The sequence below is a fragment of the Eumetopias jubatus genome, unplaced genomic scaffold (assembly GCF_037043125.1).
Source record: "Eumetopias jubatus isolate StellerSeaLion01/CBP00866 unplaced genomic scaffold, mEumJub1_p1.0 scaffold_12, whole genome shotgun sequence".
In the NCBI taxonomy this organism is placed as follows: domain Eukaryota; kingdom Metazoa; phylum Chordata; class Mammalia; order Carnivora; family Otariidae; genus Eumetopias; species Eumetopias jubatus.
In genome coordinates this window covers 33,735,881-33,747,621 of record NW_028274818.1, presented here as the reverse complement: position 1 = coordinate 33,747,621, position 11,741 = coordinate 33,735,881, and the positions used below count along the sequence as shown (strand labels likewise).

The 11,741-nt window shown below is 39.5% G+C and overlaps 1 protein-coding gene across 1 annotated transcript in view; it reads right to left on the bottom strand.

Moving 5' to 3' along the window:
- The window catches only part of LOC148162788 (complement component receptor 1-like protein), a 75,091-nt gene that overhangs the window by 2,040 nt on the left and 61,310 nt on the right, over window positions 1–11,741 (bottom strand). Inside the window, 6 exon segments of the mRNA XM_088016965.1 lie at window positions 64–165; window positions 1,668–1,743; window positions 2,567–2,590; window positions 6,366–6,572; window positions 8,741–8,917; window positions 10,059–10,286. Coding sequence (XP_087873091.1) covers window positions 64–165; window positions 1,668–1,743; window positions 2,567–2,590; window positions 6,366–6,572; window positions 8,741–8,917; window positions 10,059–10,286 — 814 coding nt within the window.

The window sequence follows — 11,741 nt, the reverse complement described above, 5'->3', positions numbered from 1 at the left end:
TGTTCTCATTTTCAGGATCTGAGTTCTTGAAGACACTATGAATTCAGTATTTACATTAGGTACCTGCTGTTTTCCTGATTTGTTTGCAGAGTTTGAGGCCTTACACCGCTGTCTTCTTGAGGTTGTAAATGGATCATCTCCTTAGGTTTTTCATCTGTAATACTGCTAATTGGCAGAAGAAGAAAAATAGGAAAAATATCTTAATTATATACATTTCAGTCTTGGAAGAAACTCATCAGTCTCTTTTATTTTGAGATTTAGGACAGAATTTGCCTAAGTCTCTGGAATTTTTGCAAGATATGTAAAAGCAAAACATAACCAAATCCCACCTTTCAAGACCAAGTCAAAAGACAGAGGAGGAAATAATATGAAAACCAGCCCGTACATTGTGTCAGAAGACTGAATCCTTATAGACAAGTGTCCATGCCTTAAAACACCACTTATTTCCAAAGCAATTCTGACTGGCAAATAATCATTCAGCGCCAGATTGTGACATTTAAGCCTCACAAGGTCAGTGGCTCCGCACAGTGGATCTTACTCAAGGCTTCCTCTTCTGCTTTAGAGAAGATAGTTCTGTTTTCTGTACAATTAACGTCCACAGTCCTTGTCATGAGGCATAGGAGGACTGACAGTAATTCCAAGGATTTAATCCCTTTTAAATGCCAATAACAATCACGTGTAAGTAACAATAGCTCACATTTTCTGACCTTCATCCTAAGGGCGGCGCTGTGTTAAGTGAGGTTGGAACTATTGTCCCTACTTTACAGACAAGGAAAATGAAGTTTAGAGAAGGTCGGTGTCTTGCTGAGGGTTTCATAACTTGTGAGTGGGTGTGAACACAGCTCTTACTGATTGCAAAGCTCATGATCTCACCTGGTAATGGTGCTCTGCCTCTTCAGGGGTTAAGTGTAAGCACTTCATTGTACATCAGTGAAATGAGAAATGATACAATACCGGTACCTTTACGTTTCAAATAGGTGTTGGTATTAGGGATTTAAGGGTGGAAGCACAAGGAGTTAACTCACTGCACCACTTAGCAGTACTTCCTCATTACTCAGTTACTCTTTACCCTTTCTTGGAAATTAGAACGAGGGCATCCCTTGAGACAAAGAAGAAGAGTGGGTCAGAAGCCAAAGTTTTCACAGGATTAGGAAGGGTAAACTTGAGATCCTTGCATGAGGAAGAGCAGAGGGTTGTACAGACAGGTGTCCGGGAAGGGCTTCCAGGGAGCAATGACTGAGTGGATAGCTGAGGAAAGGCCTAGAAGTGGTCTTGGATTATAAGTGGTACATGGGGTGGAAGAAAACACAACCTTAGTGTATGTTGAATGAATGGCTATCCAGCTGATTGATGGTGGTTATAAGATAATAGAAAATATGTATTAGTTTCTTCTCTCAGTAGCTGGCACAGATCTCTGAAATGCTTATATAATTTTAAGTATCACTTGAAAAAAATGTTCTTATCATATATATTTCTTTTAGTGTGAATACCTCTCTATCCATAATGTACATCAAGGACCTTCTTTATTATAATTATGAATTATTACATGTGTTTATGTAGTAGTGGGTATTTTTTTTTTTTTGAGGTTTTCTTTCACTTCTCTTTGGCTTTCAAGAGGAGGCAGGTACAGTCGTAGACATTTTCTACGAGACTATGGCCATACCTACCCTTTTCTGTGCTTTACAATTATCCAACAGGAAACCATGATGGATGAAAGAAAGAAGATCACGCCAAAGAAAATACCTAGGCAGTAAAATAGGGTCATTGAATGCATGGAAAATATGACCCATAGGTTTTAAGCTCTAAATATCTAGTCCCACTAGAGGTTGCCAGTGAGTTTTTTAAATGGAGCTATAAATTCTTTCAAGAAACACCTCACTCAGGCTTACCTTGAAGAGTTTCCCTCCCATCCAAGTACTAACCAGACCCGACCCTGCTTAGCTTCCGAGATCAGGGTTTCCCTCTCCTCCTGGTTTAATCTAGCACACGAGTCTTACTCCCACAGGGTCATAGATGAGGGCTGAGCAGAGCAGTTTGTAACCTGTAGTCCACAGCAGCCTTTCAACAAACAGGTGAGAACAGCCCTGGAGCTCTGGCTCGGGGGCCCCAGACCCCTGCGCTCCTGCCTTGTCTGAGGCACAGGCGCAAGCTATTCTCTGCAACAGAGTCTGCCGCTGAACCACTCCTCCTAAATGGGCTTAGGAAACTGGTCTTTGTGGCTTCTGGTTTGTGCAAGTGGGCATATTACCATCCTGAAGAAATTTCCTGGGTTAGAAACCAAAAAGGAAGTTGTGCTCTCCAGCTCCGTTAGAATAGGAAGGATGATTATTCATTTGTAACAATTTAAAGCCAGTATAGAACCTTCGATAAAGAACACTCAGTCTACATATGCCCGTGAGGATACCAGTCTTGCCACACGATGGCCTGAATTTCAACTTACTTTCCTTCTAACTGAAATTGTAATGTAGGAGACCTTGATCTCTCCTTTTTATGTTTCATTCACTGTAAGTGAATACTTCCTGTTAAAGGTGCTAGAGCTCCTCATCAAACTCTTCACAAAACTTACCGACTATGAGAGCATCACTTGTGCCTGAAGGGAAGACAAAAGTAGGAGAGAACAACATCAGCCTGGCACACGGCATGATCAACAGGAGATCAGTCAGTGACAATTCATCCTGATTTTTTCAGCACACAGTCTAATGTTTTTCTAATATAAAAAGCCATTGGTTTCTCTCACCCAACCTCATTTTATCTTTTGCACTCAGCAAAGTATGTTTTTTTTTTCTTTTTATCTTAAAATTTTATCATAAAACACAATTACAGCATAGAATTTATAAAACAGTATAAAAGAAAAATACCACACATGACCATACTACCCTGGAAAATCTACTTGGTGAAACTGTTCTAAAATTGTGGTGTACATTTTTCTAGCTTCCTAGGCAGACTATGCCTGCCTCACTACTTTTTTCTACATTTAGCTCCAAAAAGCTATTTCTCGAAGCTATGATTTCAGGATGGCTCTAGGAGGTCTTCAGGGACTAGAGAGCCTTAAATCAATCTTACTTTTCTAGGACTAATTTCTACTTCTGTCTCTTTCAGCTTGTCAGCTCTAAAAAGAATCAGAAGAATGATAGAAGAGGGTGCAAGTCGGGAGGGGCACCTGGGTGGCTCAGTCAGTTAAGTGTCTGCCTTTGGCTCAAGTCATGATCCGGGGGTCCTGGGATTGAGCATCCCATCCCCTATCAAGCTCTCTGCTTCCTGGGAAGGCTGCTTCTCCCTTTCCCACTCCCCTGCTTGTGTTCCCTCTCTCTCTGTGTCTCTGTCAAATAAATAAATAAAATCTTAAAAAAAAAAGAGGGTGCAAGTCCTTGGAGTCAAATTGGCTCGGTTAAAAACCAGTTTTATTACTAAATAGCCATATATTTGCCATGTTTGTTGATTTTTCTGTATCTCATTTATCTTACCTGTATATTAAAGATCACAGTACATCTAACTCATAAGATCATTCATTCCCTAAATATTTATTGAGAGCATATTATGAGCTATTTAATTCTGGGTACTGGGGACACAAGTGAAATAGACAAAAATCCCTGCCCTCGTGGAGCTTTTATATATCTATATATTTACATAAATATATAGACATATTTCTCCCCACTTAAACTTGAAAACCACTTAATGGGACAAACTATTTTCATTACTTTAGGTATAATCATTAACTTGCTCAAGAGCTCATAGAATTAAAAGAACAAATGTAAAGGACTCAGAGAAGTGCTTGTCATAAAGGAAGCACTAATAGATGGATATTAGTTCTTGTTTACTGCTCATAATATATATATCTTTTTCTTCATCACAAATGTAATAGTATCCAAATAATACAGAAATATGTGAAGTAAAAATAAGAGTCCCTGTAATTTTTCTCCTGTAAAGAATTTGGCTCATAATTTATTTAGTGGACTTCTCTTCCTAGGGCATCTGTGAAATGAAGTTTCAGGATGTAATAAGCCAACAATTCTGGCTATAATCAGTATTCATCGAGGAAGCATCAAATGATTTCTTGTCTTTTTTTTTTTTTTTCTTCTTCTTCTTTGTCAGCATTCTCTGGTGAGCAAAATTGCTTTGGCTGAGAACCACTGCTCTTAAAAAAAAATCCTGAAATGTGCTGGTACATTCCTTTCCGGGACATTTTCCTGTGATCTAAGTTTTTACGTAGTTACAGACTCTCTGTACCTATCTAATATTTCAACAGTGGAATGAAGTGCTCAATATATGTCAACTTGTACAATCATCACAACCACTACATGCTATTTGCATGATACCACTATTAACGCTTCATTATAGTTGCACATATTTTTCATCTGGCTAATGTCTTCTAATTTACTTTTCAAAGTACATAAATTCTATGTCAAATTTGTTGACATTTTACGGTTTTCTTTATGCTATCAGAAAGCTCAAAAAGTTGGCCGCCTTCTAGCTGTTTCATAAATATTCTTATGTTTTACCTTAGCTTTTCCATGTTCACTTTTAAAACTTCTCTTTATTCCACCTGGCATTTATTATAAGATAAAAAGAAAGGGTCAAAATGTCTTCAATGCTACCTTATAGCATTCGATTATCTTTTTCTTTCCTATGGATTGATGTCTGTTATTATGTTTTATCCACAAGATACTTTTATTTTTATTTATAATAGCCTTTATTTTACTAATATCTGCTTTGTTCCATTTATTTACAAAAATAAAGTTATATTTTGTGCTGGCATAAAGTGATTCATTTATTTGTGGCTTTATATTTTGTTTTAATATCTGGTAAGGTTGCTCCTCCAATTATGTGAATTTTCTCTCTCTCACAGTCACATCTTCAGAATACTCTAAAGGCATCCAGTCAGTTCAACAGTGAGATTTTTGCCAAAGAAATAAATATAATTTGATATTAAGGGAGTGTCAAACTTATAATTTGGAAATATTATGTGAGTCAGCTCAGTTAACATGTTTAGGGGATTAACTATAAAAAATAGATATTGAACAACCTTAATATTCAATAATATATTATAAAAAAGAGTTACAAGAATTGTGGAGGGCAGCCTCACACTAATTTCCATTAAGGGATGATTATACATTGTTAATTTTGCTCATCAGCAACTTGATGTGTACAAGTTTAAGGTTTAGGATTTTCTATCTTTTTTTTAAGATTTTATTTATTCATTTGAGAGAGCGAGAATGAGAGAGAGAGAGCACATGAGAGGGGGGAGGGTCAGATGGAGAAGCAGACTCCCTGCTGAGCAGGGAGCCCGACGCGGGACTTGATCCCAGGACTCCGGGATCGTGACCTGAGCCAAAGGCAGTTGCTTAACCAACTGAGCCACCCAGGTTCCCATAGGATTTTCTATCTTATAGCACTCTCTACTTGCCAGCACGGAGCCACTCTTCTACTGAGCTCAATGATACATGATTTTTTTTAATTAATAAATTAATTTTTTATTTAAATTCAATTTAGTTAGCATATAGTGTGTTCTTAGTTTCAGGGGTAGAGTTTAGTCATTCATCATTTGCATATAACACCCAGTGCTCATTACCTCAAGTCCCCTCCTTAATGCCCATCACCCAATTACCCCATCCCCCCACCCACCTCCCCTCTAGCAACCCTCAGTTCCTATAGTTAAGAGTCTCTTATGGTTTGCCTCCCTCCCCATTTTTAACTTATTTCATTTTTCCTTCCCTTCCCCTCTGTTCATCTGTTTTGTTCTTCAGTGAATAAAGAAGATGTGGTATGTATATAAAATGGAATATTACTCAGCCATCAAAAAGAATGAAATCTTGCCATTTGCAACAATGGGGTTGGAACTAGAGGGTATTATGTTAAGAGAAATAAGTAAGAGAAAGACAAATACCATATGATTTCACTCATGTGCAATTTAAGATACATGATTTCTAAATCTGCTCTATCCAGCTATACCAGCTTAAAATCCTGTAGCCTACGCCAGTGAGGGAGACCAACTATCTTGTCTCTCCACCTTGGAAAATGCTCCCTCATTCATATTGAAATATTCTTGAAGGCCTGCTCTACCACTGATGTGCTCCTGACCTTTACGGCCCACAGGCTATAAAGAAATCATTACTGTGCCGTGCAATCAACAATAGAGTAATACAGACAAAAAAAGGTTCAGAGGGGTTCCTGAGGAGAGATGAATGGGTTGAGCAGTGTGAGAAGAGCAGGGCTTGCCTTATTGTCATTGCAAAGGGCTTTCTGGGAAGAATTAGGAGCTCCTGTTGTACTCCTTAGCTCTTAGCAGGTGCTATAAACATCACACCACATTCAATGACAGTATAGATGAATGAATGAATAGTAACCATGACTAAGGAAGGACCTACATGTCTTGCAGCTCCATTTACTAGATGTACATATAGCCAGAGGAGGGTTCCATGTGTCATCTGCCTGGCATTGGCTCTGGGGACTGCCTTTCAGAGTATACCCATCTTCACACTCGAAAGTTATATTATCTCCATAGCGATACACTGTTCTCATTTCCAGTTCCTTCCGGATTCCATCCATAAACTCTGGAAGGATACATTTTACCTCTGAAATTAGAAAAATCAGAAGGAAATTGATATTTTATTGTTAATTGTTAGTTGAAACTGCCATAATGGAGAGATCTATGACCCCAAACTGCTTTGCCTTAAGCAAAGATGAGTCATGTTTTCAATCAAGAACTATTGACACCCACTCAACATCTTAGGATTTTAAATTCTCTGACTTTCATTTCTTGGGTAAAGTAAGAGAATATGGAATGTATTACACATCCACTTTTAATTATTGACACCTCTGCAACTATGGAAAGATTGGGAGTTAATGATATCCATGTTCTAACACTGGATCCACTCGGGTCACACAGTAAGGAAACAGGAATGTCACATTAACTCTCTCTAGGTATACAATAGATACTGGTATTTTGCTTCTTGATTGAATGCATGTTTCTGGCTCATTTTTATGCATAGAACAAAGAAACTAGTAAATCATGATTCTAAATTTAAAACATAATTTTCCTACTTTATTTTATCTCATTTAGCTTATTCTTTGTTTTGCTTTCTTTCTCTGCCCAGCTATCAATACCTTCTTCAACTTCAAGCAAAGCCTTCCTTTTATTTGTAATTATCCCAACATGAGGCTAAATTATTTTTTTCTATATAGGAACCAATAAGGTAAAGTGGTATTTCCCAAAGTATGGTCTGTGGTCTTCCTACATCAGAATATGATGACAGGTTTGTTAAAAATAGACCAAACTCCAGCTCAAAATGTCAGAATCAGAGTTCTTAGGAATGGCACTTAAGATCTTAATCTTAATAAGGTTCCTGGCTGATTTTGCTAATGCTAAAAACCTAGAATAACTGCTATAAAGCACATTCCAAGAGGACAGTTATTAAGACAAGAATGAATTTTACTTGAAAGCAGCTGCCAAGAGAATAGAATATTACCCTTTTATTTTCAGGAGAAGAACCTTCCCAGAGTCTTAATTTGAATACTTAATCTTTGAAGTATTCCCTGAATCTTTGTACTTCTCCATGCAACTAAAGCAAGGAGGGGTAAATGTTCCTATTTCTGCAGAGACACAGGGACTCTGCAGTTTATGCAGTCCATTCTTGTAAATAAATACAGGAGAGCCATTTACCATCTCTGTAGAGGACCTCATTTTCACTCTCTCTAAAATCAGACTGTGGCTAGCCAGGGACTTCTGAGACTTTTAGGTTGGGGAGGAACCTTTGGTCCTATAACCACCATGGCAGCCCTTAGGACTAACTGCTCCTTAACATTTGAAACACAGGCATGTCTGAAGTCCTTCCTACCTCATCCCTGTCCTTAGCTTAGTTTTCTAAAAAGAAAAGAAGGGAGACAAAAAGCAAATTGCTAACTTACAGTTGTGCAAAGTCAAAAGAACCACATTTGAAAGGAGACAGAATATAGTGCAGTATTTAAAAGCATGGGCTGGGCAGAGGCCCAATGTTGGCCCCACCACCCACGAGCTGCGCACCATGGACTAGTTACTGGGTCTCTCTCTCAATTTCCTCTTCTGTAGAATGGCAAGAATAATCCCATCTCATCAGACTCTTTTGGAGACTAACACAAATAATTTTTATTAAAGACCTCAGTACCATGCTTAGTCACAGAATATTATTTTTAATTCCAAATTTTGTAGTTTTTAAGAATATTACCAACGAAAGATTTTAAATTTATGCAAACATAGAAAGGAATAAAGGCAGTAAGTCTTGGCACTTGTTCTAGGGAAGAGATGAAATAAGCACTTCAACTTTGGTCTTAGAAATTATAATAAGGACCCATATTCAGTAATTCCAGGAATTAATTGCTCTCAACCTTGCTCCATGCTTCAATTTTCCTCACCAAAAAAAAAAAAAAAAGTGTGCTTCTAGCCTCTTATTTAAGGTATTTGTGAGGACCACTTGTGACCCTCTGAGGTCCTTCAGAGCTGAGATATATTATTAGTTAAAAGCCTGCAAATCATTTTAAATTGGTATTTGATGTCGACTGTATTACTGGAAATTCCATCAGTTCTTCCTACTATTTCGGTAGAACTGAGAATCCTTGGGTAGCCTCCTTCCCATCTTTTTTTCCCCCCTGCTTTTCTCGTCCCCCTAATGACACTCATTTCACAATCTTCTCAGAAAGATCTCTCAGCCTTATTGGCTCCATGCATCCATTTTCCATTAAAAAACCCAGCAAGAATAAGAAATACCTTTGCAATAATGATCAAATTGGCTCCAGGTTCCCTGGTATGTGCAGAATATGAAGGCTCTTCCCACCAACAAGTAGCCTGGGTCACAGGTGTAGTTGACGGTCATCCCAGGAAGATATGGAGATGCATGTCCTTCAATGTAATGCCCATTGTGGATCTTGGGCAGAGGTGGGCATGCTAAGAACAAGATCCCCCCAAAACACAAGAAAAGACATTCAGTTAAACAAAGAAGTACAAATACATCAACATATCTAATAACATCTCTGACTACTAGATACACAGGAAGACCCAGGGCAGGTAGGTCCCAAGGCACCACTTATTTACCGATCAGTGGGAAGACTGATTCTTTTAATGTAGACTTCTCCACCTTTCAACAGGATCGCCTGTATTCTCTACCCACAAACTGCATCAGATGGGGGTACCACCAGGATCTACAAACAAGCACTTCAGTGCTGTCTGTCCTCCCTGGTGCACAGAGCTTGTGTGGACAATCACAGCCACAAATGAGCCCCCGATTGTCAGGTACTGTCATTTAATGCCAGACTAATATGTAAAAGGAAGGAGTTTTGGGAGAGGAGAGCACAAAGAGAACACAACCTTGAACTCCACTTCTCTAGGGCATCTTGAGTTCCCGTTGCTAAAAGTGAGACGAAGAGTCAACAAAATGCAGTCACAGGCTGAGTAGAACACTTAGAAGGAACAAAAGGAATACAAATGCCTGCATCGGAGTTTTAGTTATTTCCATAGCATCAAGTCTGAAGTAAAATAAAGCCATCAACATTTGCTTTTTGCTCTGCACACCCATCTATCCAAGAGAAATACAACTTATTTTTTTTTTTTAAGTAGGTTCCATGCCCAGTAGGGAGCCCAATGCAGGGCTGAACCCACAACCCTGAGATCAAGACCTGAGCCCAGATCATGAATCAGCCGCTCAACCGACTGAGCCATCCAGGCGCCCCGAAATACAGCTTGTAATAGAGATGGCACGACAGAGTATTTTCTTTGGCATTTGTTTTTAGTGTTTGGGAAAATAGTCTCTATAAAGTCTGGACCTCACTGATTCTCCCCACTCTCTCCCTCCTCTTCTCGCTGTCCCACACTCCTCACCCCAGCAGGAAGGGCCATCAGAGTACCGCCAGTTGGGACACAGCATGGCACATCTAGAACCCAGCTGTTATTCGCCCAGCAGGTAATTCTGTGTGTCTGACTTTTATAAGAAAGCCATGTTCCCAAGCAAAGATGACTGTCCCCATAGAAATAGGGAGGTTCTCGCCTAGATATTCTGATCTATAGGGGGCATAGGGAAATGTGCACTGACCTGCAGGACCAGCAGGTTCACAGCGAGGGGCAGGGCCGCTCCAAATCCCCCTCCCTTGACTGTCACTTGTGCAGCGGATGGTGCTCTCCCCGATGAGGTTGAAGGTCATCCCTCTGGCTGGGTGGTGGTCACATGTGTAAGTAATTTCCTTTCCATAAGGAATGTCTCCCTGAGAAGTTCCGGTGTAGTGCCCATTAAGGATAGAGGGAGGATTTGGACAAAAGATTTCTAGAAAGAAAGCAAGAGCTTTAGGTTCCATTACAGTTTCAATCAAAATGATCATACAACCATGGTGCCCTGGGACTGAATTTTTGCCCTGAGAACACAACTAAGGTGGGTGGATTTAAATATGTAAGACTTTTTCGGAGAAGGAAATAACTGAAGTGAGACTTTAATTACAGTTTATTGCAAAAGTCCAAGACTCTCCAGGTAGCTAAGATTCAACTGGAAAGGCAACTGATTTGTTTTTCAGCAGCTGTTGTTTGCCTGCTTGATGTCTGTCATGAAGACAGTCCTGGGTTGACACTGGCGGTATAAGACAGATGAGGTTGGTCCTCAAAGATCTGAAGTTGCAAAGAAATCTTAGTAAATCTTTATTAAACATAGACTATTGTTTTCAGCAGATGGAAATGCTTCTTGATGATTCAAGACCATTATCATCTGTATCAATACCAAATACACAATAGTGTCTTCAGAATACACTGATTCCTATCGGGCTCTTCAGAGCCAGAATAAATGGCTCTAGGAGACTTTTTTTGTTTTTGTTTTTTTCTTCCTTCCAAGTGACCAGCTGTCATTTCCTTCTGCTTTTAGTGTGTCTGTTTCTAGCAGTTCTCTCCCTAAAACTAATTTGATGGTTTGAATCTGATATGAATTTAGAAATAGATACCCAAGCCTGTCACAATCATGTGAATAAACACAATGAAGACTTTCATACAATGAACAGTGAGTGACTTCTCATATTTGGATTTTATCTATGTGTTTGTATTTATCTAAAGCTTACTTATGTATTTACTTTCAGATTTATAAGTCTCAGGAAGGTAGAGTTTGTTGGATATCTGAGTTTTATTCATACTGGATGTTCTTACAAAGTTCCATCACAGTCCTATAAGATGTCCAAATAGATTTCTAGCAAGATATTTTAACAGAATCCAGATTAAAAGGGCGATTCACAACTGAACGAAGGTGGCTCTGTATATTACATTTCTACGCACCTGTGCTTCAAAATCTAAGTGGATTATACCTCGGAGGCTGCTGTGGATCCAAGGGAGTTGGAATCCAAGGGAATGGAGGGAACTGCCCCACCCACATTTGCTGCAACTGAGAAAAAGTAAAACTGGAGAGAGCCAAACATGGTGGACAGGCACCAGAGCTAGAGAATTTGCAGAGGTCCAGCCAGCCTGACGGGAGAAGCAGGCACCCATCCAGGCAGGACAGAGAGGAGTTTGGAGGCAGAAAAGAAGGAGGATCTTTTTTTTTTTTTAAGATTTTATTTATTTATTTGACAGAGAGATAGAGAGAGAACACAAGTAGGCAGAGTGGCAGGCAGAGGGAGAGGGAGAAGCAGGCTTCCCGCTGAGCAGGGAGCCAGACATGGGGCTTGATCCCAAGACCCCAGGATCATGACCTGAGCCAAAGGCAGCTGCTTTAACCGACTGAGCCACCCAGGCACCCCAGAGAAGG